Source organism: Phaenicophaeus curvirostris, chromosome Z (genome assembly GCF_032191515.1).
Source record: "Phaenicophaeus curvirostris isolate KB17595 chromosome Z, BPBGC_Pcur_1.0, whole genome shotgun sequence".
Taxonomy (NCBI): Eukaryota; Metazoa; Chordata; class Aves; order Cuculiformes; family Cuculidae; genus Phaenicophaeus; species Phaenicophaeus curvirostris.
This window is the reverse complement of record NC_091431.1, coordinates 61,194,593-61,215,162: the sequence shown is the minus strand read 5'-3', so window position 1 is coordinate 61,215,162 and position 20,570 is coordinate 61,194,593. Positions and strand designations below refer to the sequence as shown.

General features: G+C 41.7%; 1 protein-coding gene across 1 annotated transcript in view; it reads right to left on the bottom strand.

Annotated features, from left to right (window-relative positions):
* The window catches only part of PLCXD3 (phosphatidylinositol specific phospholipase C X domain containing 3), a 93,147-nt gene extending 73,299 nt beyond the window's left edge, over positions 1 to 19,848 (bottom strand). The window contains exon 1 of the mRNA XM_069880127.1: positions 19,742 to 19,848. Coding sequence (XP_069736228.1) covers positions 19,742 to 19,844 — 103 coding nt within the window. The 5' untranslated portion in view covers positions 19,845 to 19,848. The remainder of the gene's footprint in view (positions 1 to 19,741) is intronic.
* Positions 19,849 to 20,570: the final 722 nt, after the last annotated feature.

Below are 20,570 nucleotides of genomic sequence, written 5' to 3'. Positions count from 1 at the left end.
TATGGAGCACAGCACAGTCAGAAACACTCCTTTATACAGAATACACATACCTGAACGTCAAATACTCTTTGAAAGGCATAATGCCTTTATGAGGGTAAAAAGAGGACTGTATTAAGGATGGAAAGGCTGCAGGTAATAAGAACAGAGTAAAAAATACCATTGTCATTGTGTGAGATTTGGCTTGGTTCTTTCTCTCCTTGGCAGATTCAGGAAGAGCTCAAACAATCACCATCGCTTTCTAAAGGTGAAGAGGGTAATTTGATATCATACGGACTCCCCGCTAGTCATCACAGCATTTAACAGACACATTCAGGAACTCTGTAAATTAAAACTAACAGCAGGTCTTTCAAGTACATATTTTTCACAAGATAAACTCCAGGCAGGGAGACTAGTGATTTTGTCCAGATCGCCAAACCTGTGGTCTGCCTTTGTCTTACAGAAGCATTTCTGCAACACAGGATGTGATTAGCACCCAGAACCACACAAGGAGAGGCCAAATTCTCTCTCTGCCTGGATCTTGCACAGTGGTTAAGGCTGAAGTACTGGCAGAGCAGTAAGGACAGTGTAGGCAGTAGCAGAAAATAATAGTTCTGCTTCCCTAGCTCAAGACAAATGCAAAGTGAGCTACTGGCAGTATGGCTGTCAGGGAATTGCCCTGGTCAGGTTTTCCCCATGGCTGAGGGACAACTAACCTCAAAGGATTACTGTACCTCAGAAATTATTATTGCTTTTCATTGTTAATATATTTCCTCACATCTTCCCTGCTTTAGAGTTTCTTCTAAGACAGAACATACTTTGATTCCAGCAAAGCATTAAGGCATAGATTTGATTCTCACCTGAATTACACCCATAGCTAGTTAAAAATGAGCTGTGGTTGCCATCCTCCAGTTTGTAAAAGGTTTCTTAGGGTGTAAGCAGTCCTACTAGTTGGCTTGTTCATGTAAAACACCTCACTGGTAAGAGCAAAAGAATTCAAAATCCGCTTCTTGATAAGGAGTGATTTCTGCAAAATTATCCAGCTGTAACTCAGGTGGCAAAACTCTGCCATACAGAAAGCCATCTAGAGAGGCTTCAAGGTCACAGACCTTGGCTGTTTACCAGACAGATCTACTCAGCACAAAACTTCACTGAAAAGGAGCATTGCATTTTAATAGAGTTTAAGATGCCCTTGTAGAGAAGAGCTCAGTGAAAGGTCAGGCCATGTTTAAAAGTCCACTCTTCTAGTGCTTGACTAGGCTTTTTATACAGTGTGGCAAACCCAATCTCTCCAAGGCATGAGCAGCAGAAATTTTTATAGAGCAACAGTTCTGGTAACTCAGCCATGGTTTGTATCAATAGCAAACTCTCTGAACTTACAGTATCCATCCAAACTTGTCCCTGATGAAGAATTATGAAAGAATTGTAATTGCTATTCTGTAAACTACTTTTCCTAAATATTTTGCCAGAAGGTGATCTCAATTAGAAAGAAATCAATGAGGCATGGATGAACATTTTCCATCTCTTCAGAAGTTTCGAAAAGTGTTCCATGGAAGGTTCCCTCGTTAGTAAACCGTGACAGACATGCTGCCAACCCACAGCAGAAAGCAACCTGCACAGCTGAGGACCAGTGCTTGCTGGAACCCATTTGACATTATCCATACACAGCTTCCCCAGGAGGGTCAATGGCTGAAGTTGCTAGAAGAGAATCAAGATTTGAAGGTAGCTATATGAAGCTGTGCGAAGCTGCAGCTTCAACAACATTGCATATGCCTAATACCCCAGGAGCCCTCACGTTTTCGCATATGAGCTACTGTGACTTATTACTACAACTGACATTGGTTGAAAAATACCACATTTTGACTTAGGTTTCCTGAAGATGCGTTAAGGATGGGAAGAGAGGGGTTTTGAGGTCAGGCAGGGCACCCATCTGGTAACATGATTAACTTTGTTTTACAACAGGGCAGTCTTTCCACTCTGCCTTTAAAGGAGTTCAAAGTCATCATACCTCATTTCTTTTCTTCCAGCCACATGTAGCAAGGTAATCCACCATTAATATTTTTCCTGTTGTCACCTCTTGCTGAGCTCAGCCCCATTTCCAGAGGTGTACCTAGGTGCTTCACTATTCCTCATATTAACACATTATCTCAAAGGGTTTTGTCACTTCACTTCCAGCTTCCATTTCTGTCTATATTTCTAGAAACAGTGAGTACCATGCCTTATTTGTGGCCACACCACACTACCACCTCCACATGCTACATACTGTCTACACGCGTCTGAGCATGCAGGCAAAGCCTGCAGTGGCTATTTATTCCTTGCTCCCTCACATATCAAAATCCTAGCCACCACTGCCCCCCAGGTAGCTACCAGATAGGTTTTAAATCCTTCTTCTGAAAGACCAACTGCCTTTCAAATAATTCTGCAGTTCAGCCCCAGCCTATTAGTTTATTTTATCCAAATGAAGTTCATTTCAGTATGGTGCAACATGGACTACTGCCTCATGTACTTCTTTCCAATCATTATTACTCACGTATTTCCATGTCTAGGTCAATAATGAAAAATATTAAATAAAACAGGACCCAGCCACTGCAGCAATGAATTAATACCCTGCTTAGAACCCAGTTTTGCCAATTCAATGCTGCCTTCACCTTAAGGCCTTTTAAGATTGATTGCATGAAAACACTACTACCAAGGTTATATGATTTTTTCTTAAACAAGCATCAAGCACAACAGGACAACAACAAACAAGTTTTAATTTGCAGTTTTGCCAAAGACATTAGTTAGCTACTTGAAGCTTACTTCTCTAAACATAGCATAAATTTACCGTCAAGGGAAACAGCAAGAAGCACGCAACAGCAGGCATAGGCCACTGGCAAACATCATTTGAGGCCCTCAGCAATTCTGCATCCTCATTTAAATTTGGCAGCTATAAAAAAAATCCTCCATCAACAGTTTTCACTTTAAATATCCTATCTTGGCACTTGTGGAATATTTCAATACTGAAAATCAGCTTTATCTCAGCCCTGAACTGTCAGAACACAGCCCCATTCTGCTAGGAGCTCACAGAGACCATTTTCCTATATAGTTTACCATTTGTTATAATTGAACTTCTCCACAGCAAATTCTATTACTTCCATGTTTTTTAAAGTAAGGCCTGGGCTGCAATGGTATACAGACAGTCCTTTTCAAGCAGAAGTCCTGAGGACAAAATTTAGTAGATACAGATATAGCAGCAATACGTATTTTCAGAACATATGTAAGAACAACAGAAGTAAAGCAGTCTTTTCAGAGCCCACAAACGAACTTAGCAGCTGGTGATGTGCCAGGTTATATCCTTTTATGTAGCAGTAAAATGTGGTTTTTATCACTGTAAATTTCACCTATTTTCTCAATAACAGCCTGCATCCCCTCTTTCTGAGCATACATTTTCCCTCACTTCTGCTCAAGTCCTAGAAGCAGTATCAGTCAGCAAACCACTCATGAGCTGTGCTCTATATGCTTCCTGAACCAACTCTTTGCAAAAAGATGGAGCTATATCTGGCAGTGCTCACTCCCTAATCCACTGGCAGGGATTCAGGATAGTAACCTAAATAGCTTATCCTCATCCCTCCAGTCTTCAGCATATTTATTCACATTCTAACTTACTATATTCTCTCTCGCATGATTTTGGGTGAAGGGATAAAACTACTGGTGCCTTCAAGCTCTCAGACAGCGCTAGAGGAGGCTTCCAAGTGCTCACACCTTGTCCCACTTCCCAGTGGCAAATATTAAAGACTATGGTAATAAATGGTTGTACTGATTTTGAGTAAGACAGAGTTAATTTTCTTTATAGTAGTTAGTATGTGGCTGTGTTTCAGATTTGTGCCAAAACCAGTGTTGATAATGCAGAGATGTTTTGCATTACTGCGAAGCAGTGCTGAAACAGCAGCAAGGCTGAGGGTGCACAAGGAGTTGAGAGACAGCTGGCACAGATGACTCCAGCTGCCCAAAGGGATATTCCATACCATACAACATCATGCTCAGCATATAAAGAGAGAAGGAGTTATGGCGCTTGTCTTTGCAGGTACCTGTTACACATGATAAAGCCTTCCTTTCCTGCAGACTGCAGAACACCTGCCTGCCAATGGGAAGTAGTGAATAAATGTTTTGTTTTGCTTTACTTAAATTGTCTTTATCTCAATCCACAAGTTCTCTCATATTTTTACCCCGATTTTCTACCCTATCCTGCCACATGGAAGTGAGCAACTTGCTCAACAATCTTCACTTTGGGAAACAACCCCCACACTGGGTTTTTGCACAGATGACTGAAGGATGCAGATAAAACCAGGGGTCTATGGTACACCTACTGAAAGGTGAGGAAGTGCTGCTGGATGACACCAGGAAACATACAGTGAAACAGTGAGGCATTATTTGCTCATCACACTGATGGATGGCATACGCAACCCTTAATGTAACAGAGAATATACTCCTAACTGATCAGCTTTTTCTCTGTAAACCTTGCAAGTCTCACTTTTAGCAGAGATTGCTATAATACTTCCTTTGCTTTTCAAATTAGGCCAGAAACCTCATCTCCTGAAGTACACCCTCTAATCTGTGGGGGTCTGCCACAGTTGCTTAAGATCTAGCCTCATCTCTGAATGGCCCTTCTCTTCAGAAACCACCTCAGGGGCAGGCAATACAATCTAGTGCTCAGTATGCCTCACACCCTCTGATGACTTGTGTTGCTGTCCTGTGGGAAACGTTGCCTTTCCTCACTGGTATGACAAATTGCAAACCACAGAAGCCTCACATACTACACATCAAAACCTGATGTGTTAGCTGTCATGAGAAGCTTTGGACATCCTCTTTGTTCTCTATTACGTGACACAGTAATTTACTGTCAGAGCAGAATACATACATTTTAAATTACAGTACTGTTTAAGAAACAGCATGGTTCAAAGGTTGTCACTAAATGAAGATCTATAAAACTCATGTTCACTTCCAAATACTGTCTCAGCCTCTCCCATTTTAAGCAAGCCATTTAGTTTTCCAGTCCATGAAACGCAGAAAACATCCTGTCATAATAAAAAATATGAGGCCTTTAAAGGCTGTGTTTAATACAGAGGCTATGGAGATGGTTACATGATGCACACACTTCCCATGCTCTGACTCTTTCTTTTAACAAGCTTTCGGTAGATGTCTTCAGCTCTCTGTTCACTTTACTGAACCTGATCTCTCACCTCCCTCTGGAGGCAGGAGCAAAAGACAGAAGTCAGGAGCCCTGTCCTTGATCAGCTATACTACCAACCATGAGTATTTTTACACATTGATACAGAGATGCTTCTTTGACTGCTGCACACTTTGGCTGAGCTAATATCAACATCACCCAGACTGGTCACTTTGCACTGGAATGTCTGAAGAACCTCAGACCCTTTTAAGCTTGGTTCACTGAGATTTCACTAGTTAAAACAGCTGAATACATGGTTTGACACCAATATAAAAAAGGAAGCATGAACTTAAGTTCTCATAAGTGATACCTATATAACATTTGGGACACAGTGGAAGCACGGACGTGGTGATCTTCTCTCTCTGGTGAGGAAATGGAATGAAGCTGTATCAGGAGAAGTTCAGAATGGACATTAGGAAAGGGTTCTTCACTGAGAGTGTGGCCAGTCGCTACCCAAGGAAGCAGTCACGGCATCAGGCCTGTCAGACTTCAAGGAATATCCTGGCCATGCTCTTTGTCATATGGTTTAGTTTCAGATGGTCTTGAGAGGAGGGGAATTGGACATTATGACCCTTATGGGTCCCTCCCAGGTTGAGATTGTCTATGATTCCATGATCCTATCTCCGTATCTACTGCTTGTCAGCATCCAGTCCAGTCATTAAAAAACATCCACAGATCCTTACCTTTAATATGATACACAAATCCACACAGTGTTTCTGACTCCTGCTCTTCTGCTCTCTCCTCACACCTCAGTTATTACTTAAACTACTTATTTTTAACAGTTAGTATTATCACATGAAAATCCAGCCACAGTCAGAGACTAAAGCAAGAGAATTTGTCTTTTGTAATAAGCTGTTCAAAAGAAACTTGAAGAGCCTTACAGTAGGTCTTCAGAAAAAGAAGTCATTAAACAACTATATGCGGCCTCAAATACACTGTGGACATCTCAGAGAGAGGACCCAGGGAACTACAGGCCTGTCAGTCTGACCTCAGTGCCAGGGAAAGTCATGGAACAGGTGATCTTGAGTGCTATCATGAAGCACATGCAAGAGAACCGGGTGATCAGGCCCGGTCAACATGGGTTCATGAAAGGCAGGTCTTGCCAGACTAACCTGATCGCCTTCTATGAGAAAGTGACTCGGCTGCTGGATGAGGGGAAGCTGTGGATGTGTCTTCCTGGACTTCAGTAAAGCCTTTGACACAGTTTCTCACAGCATTCTGCTTAGGAAACTGTCAGCCTCTGGACAGGCTGGACAGGCGAACGCTCTCCTGGGTGGAAAACTAGTTGGATGGCCGGGCCCAGAGAGTGGTGGGAAATGGAGTTTACGCCAGCTGGAAGCCAGTGACAAGTGGTGTCCCCAGGACTCAGTGCTGGGTCCAGCCCTCTTCAATGTCTTTATCAATGACCTGGATGAAGGCATCAAGTGCACCCTTAGCAAGTTTGTGGATGACACTAAGCTGGGTGGAAGTGTCGATCTGCTGGAGGGTCGGGAGGCTCTGCAAAGGGATCTGGACAGGCTGGACCACTGGGCTGAGACCAATGGCATGAGGTTTAACAAGGCCAAATGCCGGGTCCTGCACTTGGGGCACAACAACCCCATGCAGTGCTGCAGACCAGAAGTCTGTCTAGAAAGCTGCCTGGAGGAGAGGGACCTGGGCGTGTTGGTTGACAGCGACTGAACATGAGCCAGCAGTGGCCCAGGTGGCCAAGAAAGCCAATGGCATCTTGGCTTGTATCAGAAACAGCGTGACCAGCAGGTCCAGGGAGGTTATTCTCCCTCTGTACTCAGCACTGGTGAGACTGCACCTTGAATCCTGTGTTCAGTTCTGGGCCCCTCACCACAAGAAGGATGTTGAGGCTCTGGAGCGAGTCCACAGAAGAGCAACAAAGCTGGTGAGGGGGCTGGAGAACAGGTCTTATGAGGAACAGCTGAGAGAGCTGGGGTTGTTTAGCCTGGAGAAGAGGAGGCTGAGGGGAGACCTCATTGCTCTCTACAAGTACCTGAAAGGAGGTTGTAGAGAGGAAGGTGCTGACCTCTTTTCCCAAGTGATAGGGAATAGGACAAGGGGCACTGGCCTCGAGCCTGTGGCTGGGGAGGTTCAGGCTGGACATTAGAAAAAAAGTTTTTATGGAAAGGGTCATTGGGCACTGGAACAGGCTGCCCAGGGAGGTGGTTGAGTCCTCATCCCTGGAGGTGTTTAAAAGACAGGTGGATGAGGTACTGAGGGGCATGGTTTAATGGTTGATAGGAATGGTTGGACTCGATGATCCTGGGAGTCTTTTGCAACCTAGTGAGTCTGCGACATTCTGCAGTCCTTTCTTTGGGAATATTTTCTGTTTCTACATGTATCTCGATTCCATAGTAATTCCAGGAACAGACTGATGGTTTTGGACTGGCAAACAAAATCCAGAAATTATAACAGTAACTTGTCCCAAGATTTCTCCAGGCTTCAATTATATGAACATCTTAAAAGATGTGTTAAAGACTTTGAAAATCAGCTAGCTTGTTTTTAAAATATTCCTGCCTAGACGTTACAACATATTATTGTAAATAAACACTAATACATTTGAAAGCCTTTGTATTTTACCAGCTTTACAGTTTAAAAGGGCAAATCTGTGAAAGACCACCTCAATCCAGTACCATTACAATGCAGATCAAAACTAAAATAGTACCTAGTGGTATTTCAGTAGCACACTGTCTCAAAAAAGATTAGATTATATGCTATTTCTTCCTCTTTTTCATGCTCCTTAACTCAGAACAGTAACAAACTAAGGGCCTGATCTAGCACTATTAGTCATCAATGCGTCTGTCAGTTGACTTAATGCAATAGGAAAAATCCCAAGTTCTGCTTTTCTCTATTTGTTCCCTAATTTATGATTAGATCATAATCAGAGATAATGGAATTTTTTGATAAGGCCGAAATGTAAAGCTTTTGATTTTTTGTCCACTTTGAAGACATTATTTTTTCATTCACATGCTATTTAATACTGGTTTGCTTAAGGAGTGGAAGCACCATAAGCTTGTACTCATCCTTCTGACAAATGAGTTGCATTGGTTATTTTAGACCACCATATTTAAGCCCATCAGTATTGCTTTCTTTAGCTGCTTAGAGTAATTTATCCATCAAGAGCTAACCAAGATAGACTCAGTTCCATACTGCATGGTGCACAAACAAAAAATGCAGAGTTACTGCTCTGTTTTAGTGATAATTCATACAGATCTGCATTTACACATGGTAAAAGGCAGTAGAAAACCAGGCCTGGACAGACCAATGTAAAAAATTTCTCCTGGAAGCTGTAGAATTCTATTAGCCAATAGAACACTGAAAACCAACCAACAGAAAAAAAAAAAAAAAACAAGAAAAAAACAACCCCAAACCAAACAAAAAACCCACAAAACACCCACTACCCAAACTTAACTGCAAACTGGGCTGAACTCAAAGAAGCTTACATCAAGCATTATGTTTTCTTCCCTCATTCCATCCTCTTTCCTAGTTTGTGCATAAGTTTGTGGCAGTTTTCAAAACACACTACTTTGCCTCCTAGATTAAAACAGTCCTTACAAATAATTCCCTGAGACAGAGAGACGCAATCACTAGCCTCTCCACACTTACTTTAAAATGCAGTTTCCATATTAGAAGAGTACGGCTCCACATTTCTACAGGCTTTATGTATTTACTAATGAGGTATTTTTGGCCTGTATCCCACACTTAAAACTGAGTTGAAATGATTCCTGAATTAAAAGACGATGTAAAAGAGATTACATTTAACTTCTTGGCTTCAGTGTTGCATAAAAAGCATGCACTTTTAGACAATAGCAATTTTTGAAAGGAAAGGGCAACATTTTTCACTTGATTCAGAGAAGTTGTTTTCAAGGCATCAAGTCTGTTTATTGGCACTTCTGAATACTGCTTGAAAAATGAAAACACCTGTTATTAAAACCTTAAAATGACAACAGAACACCATCATCTTCCCTCTCTCTGATAAAATTCAAGCAAATTCACAGCCTAGAAAGATGGTTTTAAGATTAAGAAACTTTATCTTTCCTGGCACATCTGGGGAAGTAATGCCAAAGAAAGATAAAATCCGGTCCTGAAAATTACACTTGTGACCTACTGTTGCCTGAAGACTTACTTGAGAAGCAGTCTGGGCTGGAAAGAGGCCACCACAAGTGTTAGTTCCTCTAGGGTAAGTGGCACAAGGTAAGTGATTCAGATGGATATATTCTTCCTCCAGAGAAGGGAAACATTGATTTATACAGATTGCAAATAGCCAGAAACTACTGAGCACTGGGAGAAAGAGGACAACTGCCAGCCATCCCTCTACATCTCCGCAACAGTGGGGGAGATTCATAGGCCCCTGTAGACCACAAACAAGATCAACACCCATGCTTGGCTGGGAACGTGTTCAGACTGCAGCTGCTGTTCCTAGTAGCTTTTGTGGCTTTATCCAGCATCTATCCAGTGTCAAAAACCTATGCAATCCCAGAAGCAAGGACCCACACTTGTCCCTGTCAAGTTCTCCCATTACTGACCAAACAGTGTCAAACGCTCTTATGCCTTTTCCTCATGCCCATACAAACCTCGCACTATCTAGCAACCAAGGAGAATGTGGAAAGTCTCTAATCTAGCCTCATTTACAGCCTAAGGGACATGGATGCCCCTTGAAAAATGCTAGAAAAACAGTTCACCAGGGGTTATACAACATACTAGTTTGCATGCAGCCTTTTGGCTCATCCACCGGCTGGAAGAGTGAAGGGGTGTGTGTCTGGGGTAATATCCCTTTACTCTCACTTTGTCCTTCAAGCCTTGTCCCTGACACAGGCCAGAGGAAATGCTAGAGCCAAGACACTAAGCTAACTACACCTTTGATCATCTTCAGCACTGCAGTTCTCTTTACCCAGCCTTAGATCTCCACCTTCACATCGCACACACTGTGTAGCCCTGGCTCAGTTTAATCCTCATTACATTTATTTGTTCATGTACCAACAGGGCTTTCCTACAAAACTGAAATCACTAACCGATAGCAGAGACTACTCGCTTTTTGTAAAGGATGCAGCCTCAAAAGAAACTAAGAATTCTGTAGTGTAGGAGGAAAACTTTCAAACCAGAATTGCACTTGCCAAACCAAAATTAAGTCCTAAGGTGTATCAGATCAGCCAACCTTTTCATGACTTGTTCTGACCCCTCTAGAGCAGGAAGACAAAACAGGGCCAAACACCTAACAGCACAAAAGCAAACCGTTTCTCTACCAATTCACCATCCCAAGCTCTCAGAAAAGTCAAGATCTGATTGTATCAGTTCCTAGTCACATCATTTCCAGCCAGAAGAGCATCCCTCATTGACAGCCAGTTCCTTAAAACTGATCTTAGGAATGCCAGTTTTTTCCATATTCCACACTGTGATTTCTAAAGCGATTTGTGCTTCTTGCTCATTAAAAGTAAGTGCGCTTATCTGTACATGCAATGCTCATGTCCTTCACAGTATCCCCTGCCTTGTTTCCCCAATAAGACAGCTACATCCAAAAATTATTGAAGCTGGCTTGACTTCTCCTTATTTACTGTCAACTTACAAAAGGTTTCACAAAAAACACATCAGGCATGTGCGCTAAATAACACTTGGCTAACAGCTGAGTCCAGCTCCCTCTCACAGCAAAAGCCTGCATGACTAGATAAGCCTTGAAGCATGACTAGAAGGTTAAAATACATGGTCTCATCCCAAACAGAACTCTTTTGAGACAACCCACAAGCACTGACTGAAGCACAGAATTCCTGAGTAGTCCTAAATTTAGACATGCAGTTTTTTAACCAGAAAAAATACACTGCTGACTCCTGTGGCATACTCTGAGATCCACTACACACGAGCAGCAAGCACAGCCAATTCCAGCGCACACCTGCTGAGAAGAGGTTCTGAGGATCCAACAACACAACTCCCTCAAAGCCCTTTTTTTAGTACACTGAGGGTATCAAGACAAATGCAGACGATGTCTAAGTCAGATCTTTGCTGCCAGGAGAACTTTCAACCAACGCCTTCTTTCCCTTTTCTTGTGCCTGAGGAAAACTGGGGACTGAGGATAACTGGCTGCCCATGGCAGGGGAGGAGGTGGAACTGGATGATCTTTAAGGTCCCTTCCAACCCAAATCATTCTAATTTCTCTTCAAAAACACCTTCATCCTGTCCCAGGTTACCCCAGTGCACTGACTAATGATACGTTCCTACCGCAGTGCAAAACAGACTGCCACTGTAGTCCTCATTGCTTTCAAGCAATGTGAAAAGCAACAGGCAGATGTCTTCTCCAGTAGCTTCAAAGCAATGTCCTGATCTGTTCATCAGACACTGATAAGTAAATTTTGAGATGTGAAAACAGAACCCTTCCAAGTTTGAGGGAACCAATGCAAAAGCTTCACGTCTTTGGATCACATGGTAGGAACAAGACACGATATATAAGGAATGCTACCTCACTGGCTTGTATGGCTTCTGAAATAGTATTTGTGAAAATGATCTACAAAATTAGAAGTCTTGCAAAATGTAAGGGCTTCAGCAGAAAGAAATAAGACTAACCTTAAAATAGCAAACATGGCTAGACTCCTGAGTTAGTAAGTAGGTTCAGTACCTACTCAGACTTCTCCTCTGCTGACAATGCAACTTCTGGGTGGAATTCACATTGCTGGAGAGCAGAACTTCACCAAAAGCTTGTGTGAGCTTTACAGTGCAAACCAAACCAACAGCCTTTCTCCCGAAGAACTGTCTAGGGGTCCGTGACTTGTTCCTTAGCCCATGGAGCATACTTCCTAACCCAGCTCTCCTCCCAAGAACAAAGCCAGCCATAGTATCAGTGATCTTGTTGATATTACCAGCCCCAGTCTACCAAAAAAAAAAAAGAAACATCTCCCCTCTCCCTCCCCCCCCCAAAAAAAACCCACCAAAAACACCACAGAGATTTCTAGCAGCTTTCAAGAGATCAGACAGCAGCCTCACAGATAACGGAAACGACTAAAACTTCTCTGCTTCTCTTCTACCTTTCAATGGCAGGCATCAGTGTGACATATAAGATGACAGTACTAGTCACATACTGGTTCAATAAGATGTACAAACAAGTTATTATTTAGCTTTGGTGTGAACATCCAGACTAGTTGGAGGCATGCATTTTTGGAAGAATACAAAGTTTTATAAATGGATACAGCAAAAACAACTAATACTCTTGGAAGCCCTAAGACAATACTGTGATTGCAGAGCACTACACAACTCATATTGTACATTTTTCCTACTCTCGCTTACATCCCAATTTAGCAACCTTTCGTAGTTATAAAAATAAGTTGCATGGCTGCTGAAGTATAAATGCATGTCAAATGTTTAAGAGGATTTTTTTTTTTAAATCTATCAATACACAAATACGTTGTGGATGAAAGCATGCCAATGAGGCAAAGCATGAAGTATGCTACTCATCTCGCTAGGGTTTGTTTTGTAAGAAAAAAAAATTAAAAAAACCCTTACCATTTCTTTAAAGGCCAGATTAGTTCTATGCCCTTTATCCTGGCTTTATAAAATGACAAGCAAAATTTATATTCAAATGAACTTCATGGATAGGTTTTTGCCTTCATAGCAGCATGTCATACACTTTCAATCACCCGAAATATCTTAAGTGTCACACACTTAAGAGAGGAGCTGAGCCTGGAACCACAACTAAGAAAATCCATCCTCTCTTTTTCTAGCTATTCTGCAATTTTTGTTTTATAGTTGAAATGCTAAAATGATGTGTTTAAACATGAAGTATGCAAGCTAACCAGATAAGATTAGGTAAATTTAATACAAACAGAGATGATTTTTAAAAAGTGGCAAAGCATCTGAAAATTGTTCTAGTGATTTGTTTTAAATTAGATCATAGTGAAAACTGTGAGATGGTTTTAAAGCAGACAGAAAGACCAAATCTATATTTCCAGAGAAAACATTCCACTTCATCTGAGGAAAAACAACTTTTAAGTGGCTATGATATTTTGCTATGGTAGAAACGTCACACAGTGAAGATTCTCCTTGTTTACTTGGACCTAAGATAACAGAAAACCAAGGACCTACAGCTTCCAAGGGACCTGGCACCACCCAGCGCATTTCAGTCCCTATCTACCAGGCACCAACCTATGAGGTATGAAAGACCTTGAAAGTGTCTCAAGCATTTTGAACAGATGGCAGAATGAGGAAGGTTACTATTGGTATTATAAACTGCAATTTGAATTTTCTTTTGGCTACATGGAATAACAGCTAACAACAATAATTTCAGAACTCCAGGATAACCAACCACTTATTAGCACAAATTATTTATTTGGTACTTATCTATATCCAACAAGAAAACTGGACCCTTAAAATAAAAAAGTGAAATATGGCCTCAAGTGGTCTAGCTGTGCAAACATATGCAGCACCGGTACAGTTTTCTATCAGAAGCATAAATACATGAAAATAAGCACACAACCTATTCATCACTGAAATCCCCCAGAAGAAATCACTAGTGACACCCATTTCTGGCAGGCTACTTGAAAAGGGAAAAGAATTTTTATTGCATTTGTTTACCATGAAATACCCCAGCATTTCAGTATTCCTGTGCAGTTATTAGCTGATACCATGAAATTGTGTTCAAAATAACGGAAAATACATGATTAAACCAAGGTATGCTAGAGTAGGTCAAATGAAAAGTCATTCAGCTTAGCAAAAGTTTAGATTAAAATCCAGACATTCGGGTTTTGAACAATGTTTCTTCCAAATCATATTCTCTGCAGTGCCATGTGAGCTTTAATGTAAGGATTGCACAAGCAAATATGTTCATGAATTATCTCCTATAATTTGTACTTACTTTAAAGAAAGAACAAGATGGTCATGGAGGTTATTCTCCAGAGAACTGGTAGCTCTTTCAAGAGTAGAGCTGTTAAAAACAAATCTGTTTACTAAATCTGAAAAGTATTTATTAAATTTACAATCAATTTCAAATCAACCAGCTAAAATTTTAATTAATATTTCTATGCAAAGCAGTAGAAGGGATTGCACAGCCCTCTTATGGAGCTTAGTTTCCATAGCTTTGTCTACTATCTCCATGTTCAATTACTTGCATAGTTGCATGTGTCCGATCACCTTTAAAGCATGCATAATTCTGTGTGAAAGACATCATGAAAGTTACGCTACAATAAGAACTATAGAAAGCTAACAAACAAACACATATCAAAGTCAAAAATTGTCAGAAGGTAAGAGCAGTTTGGATACACAGAACAGTTACCAAGTTTTCGGCCAAGAGATGAAATGAAACAGAAATTCAGTGAGGCGGAAAGAGAGGAATAATTCCAGATGGCAGTAAAGCTGGTCCCTCCATTGCACCTGCCATGGTAGCAGGATGCAAGGCAGGTCAAAGAGGAAGCCAGCTCTGCTGGAACTAAGACACAGGAGACAGAGTGGATTGAGATTGTTGGATTAAATAAATAGCTCCTGTTGGGAAACCAAACAAAAGTGGTTGAGAACTATGTCTTGTAGCAGATGGGCAAGTAACTGAAGGGCTTGAACCATTTGATTTTTATGGTAGTAAGAGGAACCAAATGGCTTAATTCTGTTCATGCCAGAAACACATCATGGCAGGGAAATTAAAGGTGAATACCACATGAAATTTTATCACACAAATATTTTCGAAAGGGTTGGAAATTACATGTCAGCATGTGCAGAACCAGTAAAAGACTGCTTTGTGGAGAAAAGTTATGTGAAAGAAGACCATCAACAAGGAAGAAGAGAGCTATCTTAAAATAGTTATGAGGGTCAGGAAGACCTTCACTTTGAAAATGTGTTAGTTAGAATATGTTTATATGTCTACTTATTTCAGGTAGAAGAACACTGAAAGGCGCACTGGAAAATGAAACACTCCTTCAAGATCCTTATGTGCATGTCAAAAGCTAATAACCAATTTGTGTTATATGTTTAATTGTAACTGTACCTGCATTATCTGTTTACAGTTCTAGGCAGAGCTAATTAGTATAGAATCAGACCCTGGCAAGTGAGGCAGAAGTACACTGTTGACTACTAGTGGACAGACAAGGATTAAACAGGTCCCAAGTGCTTCCCAAAAACAATTATTACTTTTCAGTCAAAAAACATCCAATTTATCAGCTATTCAAGCTCAAAATTAAAAAGCTCCCTAACAATATTTAAACAGTGAAAATGTTCTGTATCTACATAACCAAGAAGGATTATTTCTAGCCATTTTTAAAATGAAATCATTTCCCCATAGGGCTGAGAATGAAAGTGTCTGCCCAAGAAGAAATCACTTGAACATTTGCAAGGCATAGCAACAAGAGACGGGAATTTAAAATGTAATTTGAAACAGAGCTGTCACTCACAAAATGGCTAAAGTATTCCAGCTATAATATCATGCGTGCTTTTCCAAAGCCTTCCCATACCATCTCCCACCTCTTGATATATCTTTGACAGACATCTTCCCTTTCCCATAAACTAATTGTCTACGAGGTCTTGCTTTCTCTTCAAAGTATGATGATGATGTTGGTGGAGTTAGAAATAGAAATTTCAAGTCTTGGATCCTGTTTCTAAAGATGTGTAGTGTAACAAAGTTCCACCTGCCAACAGCTTCTTATTTAAAGTGAGACAACTTTAGCTTTACTGCATCTGGTAACGGCTTTCTGGCTGACAGACAAAGAACTTGATCGGTCAAAACACAAACACACAAAAATATCTAAGAAAGAAAAGAAATCAGTTGTGTCCTGCACAATCCTCTTAAGGAACCACATTAAGAAAACAGAGCTGCTAAGCTGATATCACTGTGAAAATAATTTTCACTGAGAATTGTATTACTCATGGTCAGTCCTCTGGTGACAAAAGTACATGTTGAGGCCAAAGGTTTTACTTGCCCAAAGAAGCCAGAAAGCCCTCCTAAGAAACGAAGCCCGAAGAGTCACAACTCTCAAAATTATGCACTCAAGGGACATTTTGGGTCTCAAGTTCATTTAAAAGATTTTGTCTACACTATACAAAGGACAGGCATGTCCATAGCACACATCAGGATTGCTTATATGGTAGATCCTAGGCTAGCACCGGTTTTGGAGAAGGGATAAGATACTTGGGGAAGAAAATACTTTTCCCCATCACAAATTATCTTTACAGTCTTCCCAGAAGCTTGGAATATTAGCATCACGGGAAAAGGTAACATGTATTATACATATTATTTGGCTAAAAACTCAGATTGACATAAAACTAGATACATATTAACAGATAGTCAGTAAGGTAAAGTTAATTGATCAGTATGTGGGTCAGTTCATAAGGAACTGCTGCCTACTGATGTCTATTTTACAACATTGCACATAGCTTGTAATCTCAGCTCTGGTTAAGAGGACAATTTACACAGCATAATACATAGATTCTCTGCACCTCACCTTCTAGCCTCAACTTGGGGGCACAAAGATTTCAGTTTGATAAGCGTACATTAACTACAAAATCCTCTATTTCTGATCCTGGTCTAAGAGGCACAGTCATTGGACAAAACTACACTTGACCAGCCACCAAAAGATACACCCCTCAAAAACAACAACCAAAATAATCCAAAATCCTCCACTTCTTTTCTTAGCTGGACTGTTGCCAGTTTAACATAACAGGCTGTTTACAAATATCAGGAGACACTGACCACAGGCTGAAATCCTAACTGTATATCCTTTCTTTGCCCTAAGTGTCATAGCAATAGAAGATTAAAAATGTGTGATATTTCTGCAAGCTAAGAGAATATTTTATTTCCAAAGAGTGTATACTATTATTCGCAACTGGCAACCTTCACATCAGGAAAATCTGCCATTTGCAGTGAAATAGAATGCAGACATAGAAAGCACCATGAAATAAAACCTCATGGTATAACATATCATCCTCATATCTGGAAGAAATACAAATGGAAAAGTTTGTGATTGAAAAAGCCAGCACAAGTTATATTAGAGATCTCTACCTCATTTAATGGATTCCTGGTCTTAGGTAAACAAATATCTGGCTTACACTGCAAAGAATGAAAGGAGTATTTTAATTTACTGGAATATTAACAAAATCCAGCACTGATTATGGAAGCATAAGTGCTGATAAATAGCATAAATTTGTGTGTCCATAAGCTGAAACTTGACCAATTTAAAAACAACAAAAAGCTGTGTGATTGAACATGTTTTTAAGCACAATATGAACATGCATTTCTATGCAAAGATAATCCAGTGTATCATCTCAGTTCCAAGCACTCCTCCTAAACAATAAGAAATGTATTGATTACTTCCAATAGCAACATTTTCCCTTACTATACTGAAATATCCTCTTTATTGTATAAGTGACAATACCCTCATTTGCAAAATTAATTCTAACATTTTCAAGCTAATAATTTGTTTTCTTCAGCATTAGCATTGGACCAGAGCTGAATTCTGGCTCCAGAACTGAGTTCTATCTGCCTGAATTTAGGTCAAAAGCAGAACTCTTACTGCTTCAAAAGAAGTTTACATCTTGCTGGAAAAAACAAAATAATAATGTACTGTTAGCTTCTTTTGCTAAGGAAAAAGGCAATGTAAAAATTTTATTTACAAGATACAGCATTGTATGAATATACTAGTAATTTAGTGTTAGATTCCAAAATGGTTAAAAATTCACAAGTTAAAACTATGGAGATTTGCCATACAAGGTTTTGGATTTCACACAACTTGCATTAACTACTCGAGTAGCAGTTGCGTGTTAAAAGATTAAGCATACACAGCATTAATGTTCATCTGTGTTGATAAGAGAGGAAACTTCTAAATAAACATTATGAATGTCTTAAAGGTTATATCTTCTTAAAGGATGAAACTAATCCCATGTTTGTCTTTGTACTAATATTGTATAAATCCACTTGTATGTTGAATATAATATTAAATCTACTGTTAGAAGACAATAATTAAACTGCACCAACACGTACAGCCTGTGTGTGAGGCTCCCTAATGGACAAATTCATATGAAATATAAGACTCTCCCCCTAAGACTCTAAGTGCCAAAGTTGGCATTTTAAAAGTAAGATAGATAGATAGGTGAGGTTTTTGCCAATTTACAAGAACAGGAGAGCAAACTGCAAGTGTCTTGGAGTCATAGAATCATAGTCTTGACACTATGCCATTCAGATCACATAAGTTTTGCAGCTAATTTCACAAAAAGCAAGACTGTGTGCATGTTTCTTACATGAAGAAAAACCTTCTGCCAATATAAGGGATCAATCTCTGCACTTACAGGCTGCAGAACTTGCCCACTGCTTTATACTCAGATTAACTGCCACTTAGAGACAACAGTAGGTTCGGGGTTTTGGGTTTTTCTTCCCCACAATTAAATGTGTTAACAAAGTGTGAAAGTTTATATTGTTACTGCCAAAGCTCGGAAAAACACTGTGAAAAAATGAAAACTGCTCTGCGTTTTACAAAGAGGCTCTGAAAAAGTAGTAGAAAGGTCTATAGATGCATCTATAGATGCATCAATAACCTCATGATGCTTCAGTCAAAGAAGCCAGTTAAAGATGATTGTGTATCAAAGGCAATTTCTTGCATCTCAAAGCAAGTAATTTTGAACATGACTCCCTCAAAACAATGAAAAAGTCTCTAAAAAAATTTAATATTTAACCTGTAATTGCCTAATGAATTGCTAACATAATCAGAAATGAATATAGCCAGTATTCTGCAAGAGCATGCCACAGCTTGGGGGTTAATGAAAAGTTATTAACACAAAAAGCTTCTACAATTCCAAAATGATTTGACAGAGCAGTTACAGCTGCTGTCTTCCTGTGCCTTGCAGGGACACAATTGTACACAGGATATATTCGAAGGGCAAAAATCAGTGTAACAAGTAAAACACTAGACAGTTTGACAGAACTGTTAGAAATTTGGAGACCCGTAAGGCCACACCTGTGTATAAAAAAACACTATAGAAGATACATTTTAGCAAGAAACTGCTGCAATTACTTTGTCTTAAAAAGAATCTCCTTGTGTAGCGTTACAGAAAGTACCGCAACACAAGCAGCCGCCACAGAGAACTTGCAAGAAATGCACATTTCTCATAAGGAGGTTAGGAGACATCACAGCTTCAGCATCTCTGAAAACCAGCTCCCGCTGAACATCTCAGAGGGCACGGGATGCTGATGAAGGTCTTGCAAAACGACATTCTCCCTCAAACCAGCAATCACCCGCACCCATCGCCGCTTTGTATTCGGACACGTATCTTGTGGAAGTCTCATAGTATGTAATTACAGTTAATATCTCACTAAAAAAAAAGGCAAAGAGCGCGGGGAAGAAAGAGTTCGCGGCCAGAGCACCGCGACCTGCCATTTCTCAACGCGAATTAGCGCGTTTGGGAAGGCGACGAGACCCGAAGTCGCGCGGCTCGCACCGCGCCGGCGGCCCCGCACCTGCCCGGCTCGCCACGAGGTTTTTTGGTGGGGGACGAGCACCTCGCACCGCCCGTTCCGCCCCGCGGAGCCGCGTTCCCGGGTCAGAGACCCCGGTCGAAGGGGTGGGAGAGCGGGGTGGGGGGGCGCGGCGGAGCGCCTACCTGGGATGGCCAGGTTGGTGAGCGGGGTGCGGTGGATGCCGCCGGGCAGCGCTGCCATCCAGTCGGCGAACGGCAGCTCGTTCTTCCCTTGCGACGAAGCCATCGCCGAGCCCCCCGCCCGCTGTCGCTGTCGCCGCCGCCGCCGCTCGCTCCGCCGCCCCGCCTCCGGGATGGGGATGACGGGGCCGCCGCCGCCGCTGCCCCGCGCCACGCTCCCCTCTCTCTGCCGGCGCCGCCCGAGGCGCTCGGGAGGGCGAAGCCGCCCTAAATATCGCGGAGCGGCTCGGGGGAGGGAGCAAGGTCACCTCCGCCCCGGCGCCTCGCACCACACCCGGCGGGCGGGCGGTGCGCCCCGTCACCGCGGGGCGGGGGGGCTCCGGCCGCCCAGGGGGTGCTCCTGCCGTGCGAGGAGGGGCACCGGGTGGCCTCCGCTCCCCTGCGGAGCCCCGAGGCTTGGCGCTGACCTCCCTGACCTTGGCCATCGCGGGGCTGGTGCCGTCCCCGCGGGGCGCGTCTCGCAGCCGGCTCCCGCGGCAGCTTGTCTGCCAAACAAACTTCTCCGGGAACGCTTTTTGGAGACCTGTAAGGGGTTTTTTTTGCAATATTTTTAGTGTCCTTTGAGGATGAGCCAAACCCTTTGAGGTTTCTGCCAAGTAACTAGCAACAGAGCGAGAGGAAGTGTGCTCAAGTTGCATCAGGAGAGGTTTAGATTGGAAAAATTCCCTTACTTAAATAGTGATGAAGAATTGGAACAGGCTGCCCAGGGAAGCAGGGGGATCTCCATCCCCGGAGCTGCTAAAAAAGTGTAGTCGTGGCACTTCAGGACATG